Below are 18,176 nucleotides of genomic sequence, written 5' to 3'. Positions count from 1 at the left end.
CTTCACCGCGGCAGCCTTATTCCATTTCAGTTGCTCCTGAAACCCAGTTCAGCCTAGTCGCAGCTTTCCGAGCGACGGAGGAAAGACGGCGCAAGTCAGTTGCCGCGATGATAGAGCTCCCGCGATGATCCGTGTAAGACTGTTTACACTCGAGTGGGGCAAAGTGGGAGCTCAGGGGCAGGAACTTTGGGCCAACTGCGATTACTTTGGCCCGCGAAACTAGAGGCACTCTCTCCACTCTTCATCCCCGAGCTCTCCGCCTGGAATCGGCTATCGGAACCGATAGGGACGCAATTACGCAACTTCTGCTCCCGACCCAGTTCCCCGTATCCGCGATTCGTCGTAACTTTTCTCGCATAGAATATGCAACAAAGGGCAACGGCGCGCGTGGATCCCCCGCGCACCTTGTCGTGACGTTGCCGCTTCCGGATAAAATTCGAGCGTATCTGGCTGCCGCCGGCGGGTCGGGGGAACGGCTTCGATTTTAGAGGGATAAAGCGAGCCGTGGCTTCTTCTCCCGAGCGACGCTCGACGACATGCGCGCCAGCGGCGAAAAAATCGATCCGGACCGACCGACGGAGCCGATATCCCGATTCATCGACCCGACAATTCGATTATCCGCGCGATTGGATTTTCCGCACTGTCTGGCCGGGGTGAATTTCTTCGTACCGCGGCTGGATAACCTGCATCGGCCGCGCCGGGGACGATTCCACGGTGTTGCGGTCGGGGAAACGAATCACGTCGCGGTTAATGTCTGAGTCTAATGCCTGAACGCCGGCTTCTTCCAATTGTGGGACCTCTCGGACGGCTGACCGGCCGCGCGGCTTATCGATTTCCCATCAGGATTCGTCAGACGTAATGGAAAAGTTTACTCTGCAGAGTGACCTTTCGCTAATAGCCCCGACGTAATTACAGGGGCCATTTGCACGTCTTAACTTGCATAATTACGAGGCGAAGTAGTAGTACCTGTACTATATATATGTATGCCCGAAAAATGAGGGGTATAAGCGACGCGTCGCGACGCCTCAGACAAACCCTGGCAATAAGTTTGGAGCGAAACAGTTTGTTTCTTCTGTATTTTTTATTTCGTAATAAACGAAGTTCTTAATTATTCTCGGTGTTTTTACTTTAAAATAGACCAATTTAATATCACCATCCGTTTATGCTCGAAAAATGAGGGGTATAAGCGACGCGTCGCGACGCCTCAGACAACCCCTGGCAATAAGTTTGGAGCGAAACATTTTCTTTTTTCTTCTGCATTTCTTATTACATAATAAACGAAATTTTTAATTATTCTCGATGTTTTTACTTTAAAATAGACCAATTTAATATCACCATCCGTTTATGCTCGAAAAATGAGGGGTATAAGCGACGCGTCGCGACGCCTCAGACAACCCCTGGCAATAAGTTTGGAGCAAAACATTTTCTTTTTTCTTCTGCATTTCTTATTACATAATAAACGAAATTATTAATTATTCTCGGTGTTTTTACTTTAAAATAGACCAATTTAATATCACCATCCGTTTTATACGTGTACCTGCCGTTGCGTTTTATTTGTTTCCAAGCGTATTGCCAGGGGTTGTAGATGAATGATTCACGAGGACTGGAACTTTGTATAAAATTTCACGGTTCCTTCACGAGCTGTGTCCTCCTCGGGGCGTTCAGCGGTTACCACACCTGCTAGGCGAATAAATTATTGACGCGTGATTCGAGCGATCCATCGAGCCGCTGTCGCTGAAACGAGCGGGTGCACTCTGATCGGCGGGCACTCGACGCCACCCTCGTACCTGTCCAAAGTGCTTTCGAATCGTCCCTGCTTGCCGGTAGTTACGACGGATGTTGTTATCGAGCGCGGGACGCGCGCATCGTGCACTTTCGACCGCTCCTAAGTGCATTTCTTCCCGCTGCACCAAGCGCGTGCACCCGTGTGCGCTGCGTAGGTGTGCACGCGGCCCCCCCCCCCCCCCACGTATCTATTATGCGGAAACGGGGTTGAGGGTGTGGATAAACGATTCTTTTCTGTCGCAGCTGCCACTTCTCACGGGCGGACCCCGGCTTGGCCGCGCCGGCCGGGGTTGCATCCCGGACCAAGGGTGCTTGATGAGAGAGAGAGATAGATCAGAGCCGCAGCGGCTCAAGTCGAAGGTAACAATGAGGGCGCGCCGAGGGGGATCAGGCGACAGTCTGCCTTGTACCCTTGAATATTTATACACTCCCGCGGCTGCGACTCCCCTCCGTTTCCCTCCGGGTCCCTCTACGATTCCCGCGGAGGGAACTCGGCTGATTATTCTTGCACAAGGCGCTCCCAAAGTCGTGCACCCCTGGAAGGAAGGTGTCGCGCCCGGGGCGATGCATACGGAACTCCTGTGGGCTAGCTTCGCATCCAAAGCACCGACCATGCTGGACTTAATTCTAATCGTAATAAAGCACGAGTTTCAGAGCGCCCTGTGTTTTGTGTTGGGATATGGAACGGTATGAATAGAAGTACATCGATTAGAGGCGCATGACGTGGCGAGGCACGACACAGAGAAGCATGCAAGTCGACGGTTTCGCTTGCTAAACTCGCGTTGGAAAGAAGCCTCGCGGTGATGGGAGGCGTTGATTCCTCTTAGAGGAGCACGGACACCGGGACGAGAGTTTAGCAAGCGAGGCACGGCGACGCGACTGCCAACCAGGATGACAAATGTGAGGGAAGAAAGAGAGAGAGAGAGATAGACATGCGACTCACCAATGCCTGGGCGGCGCTCTGGTGCTGCAAGCAAGAAACACCCAGTTACAAAAGTCACAGTAACGACAATCGAGTATGTAATTGTTTCGCAGGGTGATTGGTGATGTTCGGTAAGCGGCGCACAGTCACACGGCAAATGCAGTGCTCGCGGGAAAGCGTTCAGTTCACATCGATCGTCGTGCACAGAGATCGAGCCGGGGTGGCGGAGGACTGGGAACGGAGGACGGAGGACGGGGGACGGCGCGCAGTGATTTAAAATGCGATTCCGGCGGAAGAAAATTACTTTTCGTTTCTCCTGTATGCGCATATACTTTAATAGCATTCACTTACTTAGTTGTTATTTTTAATGCTTTTTCTACTCACTTGCGATCTGTTTTTGTTTACTCTTGTGCGCAAGTGAAAATACAGGTGTTCTTGAGAAAAGTTAATGTTTTCAGATTATAATCAATTAAAGCTTAGAAACAAGCAGAGAAGTGTTTTAGCAAATTCAAAAAAATAGTGCGAAGCATTAGGCAGTGCTGGAGTATTTAGAATTCTGGTATTTTGATAAATGCCCTATATTAATAGAATTTAAGAATTCTTTTGGCTGATTCTTTGCAGGTTTTTGAGAAATTGATTACTTATGCAAAAACCAGCCAAATTTGTCGCTAAATTCTGTTATTGTATTTATCAAAGTACCGGAGAAACTAAATACTCCAGCGCTTCCCAATCCTTCGCACTATTTTTTGTATTCTACATAGGTACGTTAATATATGCATTTTTTAGTTTTACCAAAACACTTATTTACTTATTTGTGAATTTTCCGTTAAACTATCCGATTATAATCTAAGAATATTAATTTTTACTAACACAAACATAAGCAAAAGATAATCATAAATAAGTAGAAAATACATTAAAAGTAATAACCGAGTAAACGCTATTAAAATATATGCAGGAAGGAACAACGAGAAGAATAATTTCGCTCAGCTAGAATCGCATTTCGAACCACTGTGACGGGGTCGTGGGTCGACCGAAGGCCAGTCGCTACGATTAACGAGCACAGAGACCAGAGCAATAAGAAGAGTAGTGGGGGAGAAGTAAAAGAAAGCAGGAATCCTTGGAACTTACTTTTCAATCGTGCGAATAATTGCGACCCTCGGATCGATACGACGGCATCTCGGTCCCCCGGAAGGCGGTTCCCTTGTTTTTCCTTCGCGACATCTCGCAAGCTTGCCAGGGGAAAGCGGGATACAGAGTACAGAGCGGTGTCGAGCGATAACGAGCAGTGCTTGCTTGGGGCCCCGCAGTAATTACGAGGCACGATGATTGGTCGTGTTGTTCCGAGGCGCTCTACGCGATCAATAGTGATTTCGGGTCGGCCAGCCGATCGCTAGTAATTAAAACAAACCGACGGCGACGATCGGTACGAGGCTCTACGCGGGGCCGTTGTTTTCCCGTAGTGGCTGTCGTTCCATTTTCCCGGGCGAAAAAATATCCCCCCCCCCCCTCCCCGGAAGCGCCCACGCGGATCCGTTTCAGCATCTCGATACGCGACGCTGTTCCATTAACGTGGAACGAACTCTCCCCACTTTGAGCCGCGAGGACGTTTACGCAAATACCAGCTCGAGATTGGCCGCGCGATCGAACCCTGGTATCTTGCTTGGCGGAAATGAACTCCCGCGGGGACACTTCCCCGAGGCGGGAGGGACAGACGAACCTTGTATTTATTTATTTAGACGGTGCTGGTAGGGGGTACTTGGCGGCGAGAGGGGAATAAAGGGGGAAGATGTGGGGGTGGGGGTGGATAATGGTAATGGGATTTGAACGGACTGTTATATGTAAAATAATTGGGAGAAACTCGATTGATTGAGGATCCTGAGGAGGAAATTTCAAATTCACCTAAAATTGAAGAATGGGTTGAGGATTCTCGCGTTAGTTTGGTGGAGGTATAAAAACGGTTGGGAGGTAGGAGGGAAGGAGTTTAAAAGGAGGAGTACGTTTCGTCTTAGGCCTGCTAGTGGACTCGTAGCCTCGTTCAGATTAGACAAGCTACTTGACTTCAAGTCGCTTGAAGTCAAGTAATTCGAGACTACTTTACCAATGTGAACCTGTTATTCACTTCGGTTGGAATATCCTTTCAAGTTTCTTTCAAGTTTCACGCGAAGTAGAGTCTTTGAAGTAAGCTGCCTATTTTTTTTTTGCACAGTTAGGTTATGGTCATAAAGCAATTACAAAGAACAGGGAGTAATTGATCGTTTCCTTTTAATCATTTTTTTTTATATATTTTTAATAACTCATTCGTAATTTCGTTCCTTATTACACACAATCCAGCAAACATCGCCTCTCCTTTGATGCCGCCATTTTAGATATCTACTTGCTTCAAGTAATCTTGAAACTGACTTGACGGCAACTGAAGACAAACTTTATATCAAGTTACTTGAATTTAAGCGACTTGAAAAGTCAAGTAACTTAAATTCGGGTACCTTGAATTCGAGTGACTTGGAAGTCGAGTAACTTGAATTCAACCAAGTTAAATATGTCAAGTAACTTGACTAATGAATGGAGACCGAGGTTTAAAAGGTTTACCTAGTCCACCCTGCCTTAGACGCGGGGATATTAGGAGGTGCGACGAAACAGGTATATATACAAAGCGGTAGTTGAGGGAGTGCTAGCGAGAGAGCGGGATCGGTCGGATTGCCCTCTAGCGGCGGAGTCGGAGGTACCGCTACACTAGTATTAGCCGGCCCGCGGATTAACCCGAGCCTGACTCCGGGTAACCGTACCGTACCAAAATGGACCACCGACCGCGAGCCACGATTCGTGACACAAAACGTTTTTCTTCATAACTTAGGAACCAGACGTCGTATTACATCTGATTACCCTGCAAAATCAAAGCTCCCATTTCTATTACAAAATGGGTTATATAAACGGTTACCCGTGCAGGAGAAATAAAAAATAAAGAATTAAATAACTTTTAAGCTGTGATTTTGCAGTGCGATCAGATGTAGGAATTTGTAAAAAAGAAAATCGGCTCCCGAGTTGGAAATCGCGTCCCGTAATTTCGGGTGCCCGCACACCCCTAAACCCAACCTGCATGGAAAGCGATTTACACAGCCGTATTCGAGGCGAGAATGTTCCGTTTCCAGCAGAAGCCTACCGCCAAGTTTTCGTGCTTCTTCCTTCGCTTAACGAGAACGGAGAATTCCTTAATTGCGTGTTCCCTCGTCGAGTTACTCTGGACGAGGGAGATACGTACTGCCTCGAACGACCCCCTCCATCCCCCTTAATTTTAAGGCAACATTTTTGCGCCGTTCGAGTTAATTACTACCTGGAGCATCGAGGGACGACAAACGGAACAAAACGGATTCCAGGATGAGCTCTGTAGTCGAGCAAGTATGCCGCGAGAGTGCGCGTGCCAGTCGAAACTGTCTATCTACGGGAACGCGGGGCATTTAATTGTGAAAACTTGCAGGCTACATCGCGATTCGAACTATCGCGCCATGAAAAATGCATCCATCGTCCATCGTCTCGCGATCCAAAGTTCAGGGATGGTCGAAGGTGTTCGAGGACTCCCGTTCAAACACATTAATTACCCCAAAGCTTTTCATCGAGTTCCCACGACGAGGGAAGTCTAATACCCGCCGAAGGTTGACCCGGATTCCCTTGGACGTCCCGGAATCGATGCGACTAATCGCAACTTCCGGACGATTGGGTCGAGTAGCACCGCGATCCAGCGAGTTATTGTTCGATTTAATTCACGACCATCCTCGCCAGCGATTTCCATTTCCAGCAACCTTTGACGCACCGTCGGGGACCGAACCAACGAACGAACGACTGCGAGACTTTTCCGTTTTCCAGAGGGAAATACAAGTGCGCAGAAGTTATGCTTAAATCCCGGCGACAGACGTTTCTAATTGAAGGGTCAAATTAAACTTCCGCTTGGATCGCGGTACGTAGACGTTACTCGTCGAAACGAGTGTGTAGAGTGGAGTAATTCTCTGTGCCCCACTGTAGACTGTCTTTGCCGAAGCTAGGAGAAGTGTACGGAACTTAAGGGGGAACACCACTGTGACGGCCGGAAAAGTAAGCCATTTTTAAGAATTTTTTTCACGAATAATTTACAGTTTTCATAAAAAATTGTTATTACCTGCCTTTAGTACGCTGTCTTAAGAGACTATACAAAAAAGAAAAAATACAAAAACATCCATAAATTTTAATATATTAATTAATCTTCTAGACCCCCGACGCGAGCTGGTCGAAGGTGTAACTATGGAACAGCAGGTCCGAAATTAAATTTCATTCTTTTTTTATAAACTACACGCGTGTAGTTTCCGTTGTACGTACGGATTCTTTGATTGAAAACAAATTTTCTTAAATACGCTCGAAGAGCTGTCTATCTTATTCGCGGATTTTCGAAGCTTTTCTTCTAAGGCGCACCATTTTTACAAAAATGATTTGTTTAAGAAATCGGTACGTACAACAAGAACTACACTCATATAGTTTATAAAAAAAAAATGAAATTTGATTTCGGACCTGCTGTTCCATAGTTACCCCTTCGACCAGCTCGCGTGGGGGGTCTAGTAGATTAATTAATATATTAAAATTTATGGGTGTTTTCCTATTTACTTTTTTCTGTATAGTCTCTTAAGACAGCGTACTAAAGGTAGGTAATAAAAAATTTCTATGAAAACTGTATAATATTCCTGAAAAAAATTCTTAAGAATGGCTTACTTATCCGGCCGTGACAGTGGTGTTCCCCCTTAAATGAACGCATCCGGCGTTTAGGAACGTCCTATGATGTGATTCGCACATACGTAGGTGGCGCCCGATTAGGTTGGGTATTAGTAGAGGTTGAGAAGAGTAACATCTTAGAGTGGACATTGGGGAAATTGGTAATGCGGCTACCCAGTACGAGGAGGACCCCGCAGATCTCGGGTTCGCGTCGCGGCTGGCGTCGAGGTCCTCTGAAATTTCAGTGTTCATTGCTCAACGAGTCGCTGTAGAGTTAGCTCGAAACTTAATAGGAACTTACACCTATTTATGGACAAAGGGACAGAACCGCGAAGCTCCCTAAACTCCCCTCACGAGAGATTGAAGAAGCTGTACTAAAATCTCCTTTCAGAGGTTGTTCCCTTGCCACGGAAATCTCGCGCCCAGGCCCTAGCGCTGGGCGTATCTGCTCCCTTTAAGGTTAATTATATCATTAGCATCCACCCCAGGGGTTCACCCTCGAAACTTCTTTCAGGCCTGCTCGGTGAATCGCGTTTCGCAGGCAGCTAGCTGGCAACTCGGGCGTGCATTTGATCGGCGTGCATACGTTTTATGTAACGCAAAGAGTGGAGAGGAGAGGAGAGCGGACGAGAGGGCTGGAGCGTACGCGGGCGGGTAGTATATCGTCGGCGGCGGCGAGGTTAAGCGCGGAAGGGCCTCTGTCGAATCGATTCGACGATGGGGTGGAGGGCCTGGCTCTGCACACTGCAATGCCGTAACTTGCCCCGAGAGCGGCAAGATTCCTGCGAGTCGGAACCACCGCCGGCGATCACCGGGAAAGGATGGAAATGGAAGAGGGAAGAGACGACGGGAGGGACCCTTTTCCGTTTGCCAACTTATTCCACGTCTTCCTCGACGTCTCGCGTGCCCCCGGAAAAATCCTTCGCGACCGCCCTCCGCCACTCCAGGCCTCGCATTAACGAGGCCTTTAATCTTTCGATTGCTTCCGCCCTGCCCCCTCGTACTCCGGGTTAACAGCCCCCGCGAATTTTCCCCGACGAAATGTCGGGCAAAAGTCGCCGCACTTGGCATCTCTCTGTTTAGGACAGTGATCGAAAGCGCGATGCTCGAAGCACGAATGGAGAGTGAAACATAACTATTTGCACGTGGACGTATGTAAATCCCGAACGGAGGCACTGTCTGCGTACAATTATGCAGTCATTAGCGCGTCAGACCTCGGTTTTCGGCAATCACTAACCAGCGTCAATGGGACTTATATTTCGCGCCTTTCATGTTGCGTTGGGTTGACGCTGATGTTCGCAGTGGAACCGGCAGAAATCAAGATTGTTTTGGGAAATTTTTTGTGAAGAAACTATACGTGCAGTCTGTTCGAAACTTTCAGTAAAAATAACGCGGTAATTCCAAATGGCGCGAGTGTTTCTGAGCGGCCAAGTTGCGTGCAGCCTAGGGTCGGTTGAAGTGGGCTGACACCAAAGAACGAAATAGTTGTGGGTTCATAATAAAATTACGCTATGGATGGACCTCAATCTGGAATAATATTATGAAATTTAATAGGTTTTATTGCCTAATTAACGCGAAACTTTTCAGTGGAGAACGCAACTATTTTTTCAAACACTCATCATTACCGTGATTTTTCAAATTTGAGTGCGGATTGAGGACCATCCGCAGCGTAATTTTATTAACAAAACACAAAACTATTCGCTTGTTTCGTTTCAGGCCACTTCAGCGGACCCTAGACTGCCCGCGGTTGAACAGCTTCCGCACCAAAACACTCGCGCCAATTGGAAATACCGCGTTATTTTTATATAAAAAAATGTTTCTTCCCTTCTTGAACTGCACAATAATATCCTGAAAGCTTCAAAAAGATCGCGTGTATAGTTTCCTTGCAAAAGAATTTCCGAAAAGAAGCTTGATTGCTTCCTATACCACCGGGTTGCACCCCTACGTGATACGTATCAACGATTACAGCTTCCAAAGGAACTGGGCTTTTCTCAAGCACAACTAGCCACTCAACAGCGAATCAAACATTGCTGAACCTTGCACACTTTCCAGCATTATTGTCCCGCGCGAAGCTGAAATACAGAACCACTTGCACACCGTCTACGAGGGCTCTGTGTGCGTAGGTCTCCTGGAGAACATCAACGCGGCATATAATACCAAGGAATCACAATGGACTCCCTATCACGGCCAACGATAAAGCATCCAGCATCCCCAGTTTTACCGAGAGAATGGTAAAACGTTAACGATCCCAAGGGAGTATCCGGTGAACCCACGCTCGCCTGGCGCTGGTCGTTTCCTCGGCCCGTTCGATGGCCGCCCCGCAAACTCGAGCGCGCTCCTTCGGGCTGGGAAAATTGGGACAGCGGCGCTAATCTGACCGTACGCGGATCTTCGTGCCACTTTTCCGCGACCCGATTGTCTATGGACGCGGAAGATAAGCCGGACCAGTACAGGGGAGCGTGGAATGGAGCGAGAGGAAGAGGAAAGGAGGCAGAGGGACACGGGCAGTCTATCTATCGGGCGCCTCCACGGTTGCACAACATTAAAGAGCGATCCTCGATTAGGGAATGCGAACGAGTTGAGCCGCAATCGATATTCCACCAATGCCGGCGGTGTTATTATCGTTTCGTGCGGGCCGGAAGAGCGCGAGGCGTAGCCAGTGCTCGTAACGTGGGCCCGCTGCATAATATTTAGCCGGCGCGATTAGGTTCTCATGGCTGCGCGGCTCTGGGGCGATTTTTATTCGCGCGCCAGGAAGATGGATCGCCGGGCTGTCGTAACGTTAATTGCGTTATCCAGATCGCGGCTGATAAATCAACGCGCCCCGACGAACGCTGCGAGCCCGCGACGATCGGCTGGCGAATTACCTGGAGCCAGGGCTTGGAACCGTTATTATAAAGATTTCGGTTCTTCAAAGAGTTATGAAGAATCTTTATTCGGAATAAACGTTATAAAGAACCTAAATATCAGAATGTATAAGTTACGGTTACTATATAGCTCTATTACTTTTATTTTTTAGGTTCTATTACTTTTATTTTTTAGGTTCTATAAGTTTTATTTTTTAGGTTCTATGTAAGTTACAAAGCGGTTATAGAACCGATGCTTGTAACGATTGTACAGAGTTTTACGGTAAATGAAATCACAACATATTACAGCTATAGATTACTCTTTGTAACCAAATTGGTTAAAAATTATTAGAAATAAGTAAGCAAATATATACAGTGACTCGTATTAATATTCGGACACTTTTTAAAATCGCATAACTTTTTTAGAATTGGTGGAAACGACTCGAGTTTTATTTTAGAAGCTAGAAGGATTAGTTTGCTAAATTACGTATTTGGTCGTTTTGGAAAAGAAATGTACACTTCTAAATTCCCTAAGATTTCGCGGAGCTACCCCCTCAACCAGTTTTCTTTTGTATACTAAGGGTTGTAAGATCGAAATTAATCATTTATAAATGAAGAAAGAAAAATATTGGAAATTTTACTTCGGGGAATCCTAAACCTCGTTTCGCGGAACACCGGTTGGAGAACGCTGGTGTTGGATGTTCAGGTGTTTCGTTGAAGTCACTTCTATTGGATTTGATAGATCTCTAGACACACACGCCCTGAAGGGAGCACACAACTAGGATTGCCACGCGTACTTTAAAATAAAGTATCTTACGTTACTATACGTAAATGTACTCTATACTTTCGAATAATTCTTATCTTCTGTCTGTTCCTGCCACCTCAGCATTTACCGAGAAACTTTTCTCTGCCTTTCATGAATATGAAATGGCGGGACAAGAGGAACAAGGCCACTCTTAATTTAATCAGCAACGAATTATTTATACATTTTAATACAAATATCGAGCGCAATAATGCCGTTGAGTTATTTAAAAATGATGAAAAGTTGCTGTATAATGCAAGAAGCAATAAAAAATATATTTCAAGCAAATAGAGACTAATAATATTAAAATTTACTTTTAATTCTTTCGAGCGTATTTTTTTATACTCCGCGAAAGCAAATTTGCGTTAATTTCCTGTAAAAAAAAAGGTGGCAACCCTACATTTGTCAGTGTTTGGTACTGAATGGATGGATAACAGCGAAGTCAAGTCACTCTTCTCCCTTTCAGTTCGCGTTTAGTACAAACTCCGCGTGCCTCTAATACCTCCCTCCGGACGCTTGAATTTTGGAAGCCAGATTTGGACGAATCAATCGCGGACCGTCGAAATGTTCGCCCGATAAATCAAAATTCTGTCCTTGGGCGGGCGCAAACTAATCGCTGGCGGAAAATTCAATTCGGTCGATTGATTTATTCGCGTTTACGTTCCGCTGATTGACTCATAAATTCCATCCGCTGGCCCGTGGATTGTTCGCGCATTTTTACCGGCGCAATGCATGATTAAGCCAGCGAAGCTGGAAATACCGAGCCGCGGGCGAATTATCTGGGACCGTTTAATTAAATATTTAATGCCAGCGCGCGGCGGCGCGTCTCTCGCGTCGGGAGAAGGCACTCAAATCCTCGTGTCACGCGAGAAAGTGTTTTCGAGCCACCAGCCTCTTCAATTTCCGAGTCGTGTGCCTTCGTGCGTGTAAAAATGGCGTGTCGCTGCGAGAAAACTCTATCTGGCTGTGTAAAACACTTGGACTTGCGAGCTGGGGAATTTATTTCGTTAAACGATCCCCTCTGACACGCGCGAGCAATCGCGCACGATAAAACGCACAAGTCCCCCAAAAATTAACATAATAATTTCGCGCGCGGATGCGATAAATACGCGCGCAGAGATTAATGCAGTTGAGTAGGCGCCCGTTTATAGTACCCTTACTTCTCACAAAGAGGATCGCCCGTTTTGAAGCGGCCTGTATAGACTTAACGCGAAATTAAATCGTTGAGCCTTTGGAGCGCCGAGAAGCGAGGCTGAGGCGACATCAACGTCGCTTCCGCTCGCTTTTCTTTTCGCGCGTTTCTCCGATTCCGAACCACGTACGTGCGGCAAGTGTGCTAATTAAGCGCGCCGTTGGACGACAGCGCGGGTAATTGGACCGTCTTGCGGGTCGCGGGATTTCTCGCTCGAATTTATTCATCAAGATCGACCTTGCGCGGGTATCCTGTTCCCACCTTACTTTTCCCCCGCTTAAAGAGGATTCCCTAGGTTCCGGCGAGGTTCCTCTTCGCCAGCGAGAGCACGGCAATCGATGAGGAAACCGTCGCGTCCCGCGGATGTTCGACAAGGCAGTAAAACGGGGCCGTTCGTGGATCCTATTCTATTAACTAAAGTACACAGAGGATAACCTCGTCCTCGGCTGGGAGATCGCGGCGGTTCGATTAAAAGCAATCGCGAGGAGCCCTCGCGATTGGGTGGGGTGTGTGGCGAGGGTGGAAATAATCGGGGTAAGCGGTGGCCAATGTCGCGGCCCCGCGATGCTTTCTCTTGGAGCGAGGGAACAGGGGGAGAAATAGCGGAGTCGATAAGAGAACGAGCGTGGCCGAAGTCCGTGGAGTAGACGAAACACTGGCCGCGACTGGGGAGAGTCACGCGACGCTGCTGGAAACGGCACGGGTGTGAGAGTGACGTGGTCGAAGAGCGGTGAGAGAAAAAAATTGGACACAGGTTAGATCGATGTGATTTTCGGGGTTTGATCTCGGTAAGGTTCGTCTTTCCGTCTGCGGTATGCTTAACGTGGCGATATAACGTGGTGGACGGACGTGTACGTACCGAGGGCATCAGCTGATCGGTGGACCTGACCCGGGTCACCTTGTTTCTGGTTATCACTCTCTTGACCAGCTTCTCCATCGGCTGGTTCCACTTCATGAAGCTCACGTACGCCAAATAGAATCCGAAGAGCACCAGCGCCTCGTACCAATATATATAATTGTCGCGGAAGAAATAGATGAGGGTGATCAGGCTGGCGCTGTAAAAGGTGCAGTCGCGGAACAGGGGCCACCATGTGAGGGACAGCACCGTACGCGAGAATATCGCGCACATGCCGATCACGAAGAGGATGTTGAATACGGCGGAGCCGACTATGGTGCCGATACCGACGTCGTCGAACGACACGAACACGCCGATTATCGATGTGAATAGTTCCGGGGCCGAGCCGCCGGCCGCCATGAAGGTAGCACCCGCGACGTCGTCCGCGATCTCTAGCTTCTCTATGATCACGTCCAGCGACGGCACGAAGAACTCGTCACAGACGATCGCCAGGGCGACGAACATGTACACCACACCGATCACGTGAAGTATCACGGCACCGCGACGCCGTTCCTGGATGCTGAAGAGATCGCGAGGGAACAGCGGTGCCTTCTCCTCGGTCAAGTTGCCGCCTGCCTTCTGGTGGTGATGGTGGTGAAGAGTGCTGTTGTAGCCCTCTTCGCCTGGCTCCAGCCCGTTGTTCCACAGGAATGTACCGGTCGCGTTCATGTTGTTGTTGTTGTTGTTGTTGTTGGTCGCGTGCACGGGCAAGGGCGTAGCTGACGTGCTGCTGCTTGTCTGAAGTATGATGGGATTGTTCGGGGCCGGCCTGTGTCCGTCGGAGGGCGTGGGACCGATCGCGAGGGCCAGTAGGACCCAAATGAACGCCGCGGCCGCCACGCTGCCGAATCGGCGCCTCCTCCTCCAGCACGTACGCCGTTCACCTCCTGTCACGATCATCGTCGTCGGTGGTGTTGCTGGTGCTGGTGTATCGCACCCTCGAGGACGTTCGCCGTCGTTAGCGAGTCCTCCTCCTCCTCCTCCTCCTCCGTCCTCCTCCTCCTTCTCCTCCTTCGTCTTCTTCTTCTCCGTCCTCCTCCTCCCCTCCCCCCCGCCGCCTCTTGCTCCTCTCTGGCCTCCGTCGCCTCCGTCTCCGTCTCCGCCACAACCTCCTCCTCCGTCGCCACCACCTCCGCGTGTCGTATCGTGTCGCGGCGCGGAGGGTGTACGCCAGCAGAGGCACCCTACTAAGGCTGGATCATGTTGGAACACTGAGGAGCTGCTCTCGCATGCTCCTCCACCTTCGATGGCTCCCACCGACGAGTCGACCTACCTTTCACTTTATTCTCTCTTTCTTCTCTCCTCTATTATCGCGCCCTCTGCGGCCTTGCCACTGTAACCTGTGACGGGGGGACCACCCCCCGTCTTCTGTTTTCCTTCACCTCGGCTCCTTCCTTCGTCTCTTCTTCCCTCGTTCGCTTACGAGTTATGTAGTCCAACCGCACCTCCCCCGCGCTACGTGTCTTCCTACCGTGTTATCCTCGCGCAGCCTCCTCTCCTCTGTCGCGCTAGTTTTCCCTCTTCCTTCGCTACACGTCCTTGCTCGTCCTCCGTCCCCAGAGACAACGTCACTCGCACCGTCCGCGACAAGGTGTATCGGTAAAACGTTCGCCGCGCGTACTACTAATCTCTAATGTACTCTACTATTACTAACGTCGATGCTGTCGTTCGCGCGATGTGGTCGACGATTCGAGGGATGCCGCTGGATATCCTCCGCTGGTTCACCTCCTCTTCCTGCTGTCGGTCGTCGTCTCCGTCGTCGTCGTTCTCGTCGTGATCGTCGTCGTCGTCGTCGTCGTCGTTGTCGTCGTCGTCGTCGTCGTCGTCGTCGTCGTGGTCGCTAGGATGCGGTGGATGGTGCATATAACTCTGGATGGATATACAGGAGCAGCAGAACGGCGCCCCCGCCGCGATGCCCGCCCGCTGCACACTGGAACAACCCTGTTCCGTTTCGTTCCTCTCTCTCTCCGCTCCCACCACCCTCCACACTTCCCTCGCGTCTACCCTCCTGCTGTCTCGCTCTCCCACCCTCTTCCCTCTGCCACGTTTCACCCGCCCCCTTCCATCGTCATCCCCTCTCTGTCCCACCAGCACCAACCCTTCCGCTCCCTCGGCGTTGTCCCTCGCATCAGCTTCTTCCATCTCCTTCGCCGACATTGGTGGTCTTCTATCCTCGTCCCTCTATCGGAGGATGGTGGAGACCATTTTTCGCTATATCTTCGTCCTTCTTTCCCTCCAACCTGAACCACGCCAGATTCAACCCTCTCCCTCTGCACTCTATACTCCACACCCTGCTTCCATCTCCCTCCTTCAACCCTACCCCTCTTCCGCCGCTCTCTTCCATCCTCCTCGTGCCTTTCTCTTCCACCCAGGCCCCTTTCTCCTCCCCAGCGGCCAGAGGAGCCACCCTCTGACATCTCCCGTTTCGCTCCGCCGCCACTCGCCACCCTACTTTCCTCTTCGTTCCGCTCGAAATTCCATCCCCGAGCCTCGCCACCTGACGGAGAAGGCGACGCTGGCGGAGGCGGTGGTAGCGATGGCTCGTGGAGGTGGGAGCCTGCGCACGTGTAAGCCCGAGCAACGTGCACACGTACGTGTACGTGCTTCCTGGGGGGGGTGGTGTGTGGGTGAGCGCGCGCGCAACCCTCGCTGGGCCTCCCGCTCGATATCGGAGAGTCGACTCCACGACTCTACGCTACGAATCCGCGTATACCGGGTGTCGCCCGATCCCTCTCGCCGCGTATACGCGTCCCAGCGTGTCTCCCCATGGACGTTCACTCCCTACTGCCACGCAACGCCGTAACAACAGCTGGGGAACCGCGGCGATGGATCGTTCCAAGGGCTCCCGAAAAGCCCTTCCGCCCGGGATTACGGTCCTCGGGGGAGAGCCCCGACATATTCTCGGGGAATCACCCTATCCGCGAACGTTATTAAACCCAGCCGTGAATCAAACCTGGCTGCTGGAATTCTAGTGAGTTCCACACCGGCTGATCCATATCCCAGGCAACATGCGCTCACCTGTGAAGTTCCTGGCTCGACCTATATGTTTATTTTAACGGGCGGATGCTCGACCTCCGGATAACTGAAACTTTCTCGCATCTTGGGCGTTACGTAGCTACCTTCGATCTTTGATCCCCCGCTCGCGAGGAAGTGGAACGGTATGTATCTCAGAGGTGCGCAATTTTGGGGACTGTAGCTGCATCGGCAGAACCGGTTAAGGGAATCTCGCGATTGCGCGGGATAAAGATCCCAGGCCTCGTTAGTAGCATTACTGCAAATTCAGATCGGATACGTTCGCCGAAGTAATAACCGCTGTCGCACGCGGAATTACTAGCTGCCGCTGCAGCTATCGCGCCTGCTCGCTTTGAGCGACTTAGCATGTCTAATTCAACCGTTCCCTTAACGACGACAATAGCGAGCTTAGCGCAAACTTTGTAATCAGGGGAGCGCACTCGAATGGGGCGCAACTGTTGTGAATAGTACGGTCGCATTCCCTCATCAGCCACGGGGAACGAACTCACATTGTCTCCGTTTACGCTTCTGCGGCGTTGTCCGGAGATTTCGCAGAAACGTTGCGCTTTTTTTTTTAGGGACCAAGTGGTCTTCCGAAACAGCCAGCAGCTAATTAATTCATTAAAAAACTAAATCATTGGATCGAGTCGCCCCAGAGCCTCTCGTCTATTTCACGCGCATTGGGGGCGGAGATCGAGCAAGCCGCAGGTTTCGAAGCGTCCCTCGTGCACTTCTCCGCGCAAAAAAATAATGGACACGGGAAATGCAACGGTGGGCGCAGTCGTGTATAGACTATAGAGTCCAGTGAAATTGGGAGCTGTCAGGGGAATAATTCCCAGCAGGCTAAATTTTTATATGGGCCTTTATATCAGAAGTCCCCATCGATCCAACTGCCGCTAAAAATTTTACAGAGTGTTGAAAAGACAACTGTCTTTCGCGAATATCTCGTTATCTAGCAGCTTTTCGACAAAAGTAGTTATTATACAATTTATAGCTTAGGAAATTCTCTACAAAAAAGATGCTACGAGTTTTTTTCGTAGGAGTAATGAGAACGCCAGCATCGTCTTGAGCGTGTTTGAGATTCAGCTTCCAATTTTTGAGACAGCTTAGCGATAAACCTACTCCTGTTCTTTCTATTCGCTCTACACGCGCTACATCCATGGATGCTGACGTTCTCATTACTCCTACGAAGAAAACTCATACAACCTTTTCTGTACAAAATTTCCTACGCTACAAATTCCATAATAACTATTTTTGTCGAGAAACTAATCGGTAACGATATATTCACGAAAATCTGTTTTTCCTTACCTGCGATGGAAGCTTTTGAGGTATTGTTTAAAACGACGAAATAAAGGCCCGTACAACGATTTAGCTTGCTGGGAATTATTCCGCAGAATGGCCATGTTTCCGTTTAATTTCCCTGGACTGCTAGGAGGCACGTGCAACTACAGTCTACACCGTACCGCAAACTATCCGTGCCCCCGTGGCACCCCCGGAACACCGCTGCTCCTGCAACCGCCTAAGCCGGTTCGTCATGTGCCAGTGGTCGTTACAGTTATTAGCGAGCGGCGAGGAACGCCGGAACCGGAGACTTTCGAGCTCCCGCCTCTTTTCACCTTTCCGCGGTTTCCGCGTTCGCTGCCAGTCGACGCGCGGGAATTCTCGCGAAAAAAGCTGCAACGCTGCAACGTTCCGCCGATAATTCAGGGACATCCCCAGCGAGCTCCACCCTCCCTCGACTTGTTACCATCGCCACGGTCCATGCTAACTTCTTCGAAAGCTTTCCTTATTCCCAAAGAATACTCTTCAGCGACCATACGCTTCGAGTCAACCATATTAATGACTCGCGGAACGTTGGAATGGTTATGCACGAGCCAGCGAGCGTCGCGTCGGTCGTAAGCGGTTCCACGGAATCGCTTGTGCTAGCTCGGTGTCTGAGAAGGAGCACCGGGTGAAATAACTGTAACTGGGATACAAGGCCAACTAGGTCG

General features: G+C 49.6%; 1 protein-coding gene across 5 annotated transcripts in view; it reads right to left on the bottom strand.

Annotated features, from left to right (window-relative positions):
* Positions 1 to 15,134, bottom strand: part of Nckx30c (solute carrier family 24 member Nckx30C) — an 85,262-nt gene extending 70,128 nt beyond the window's left edge. For 2 of the 5 annotated variants that reach the window (XM_076812526.1, XM_076812527.1), the window contains exons 1-2: positions 13,138 to 15,133; positions 2,729 to 2,752 (exon numbers count right to left, since the gene is read on the bottom strand). In XM_076812526.1, the coding sequence (XP_076668641.1) occupies positions 2,729 to 2,752; positions 13,138 to 14,073 (960 nt within the window). In that variant the 5' untranslated portion in view covers positions 14,074 to 15,133. Of the gene's footprint in view, positions 1 to 2,728; positions 2,753 to 13,137 lie in introns of all 5 variants that reach the window. The other 3 variants (XM_076812529.1, XM_076812531.1, XM_076812530.1) reach the window with 3 other exon arrangements.
* Positions 15,135 to 18,176: the final 3,042 nt, after the last annotated feature.

This window comes from Andrena cerasifolii, chromosome 5 (assembly GCF_050908995.1).
Source record: "Andrena cerasifolii isolate SP2316 chromosome 5, iyAndCera1_principal, whole genome shotgun sequence".
Classification (NCBI taxonomy): Eukaryota; Metazoa; Arthropoda; class Insecta; order Hymenoptera; family Andrenidae; genus Andrena; species Andrena cerasifolii.
This window is presented reverse-complemented; position numbering and strand designations above follow the sequence as displayed.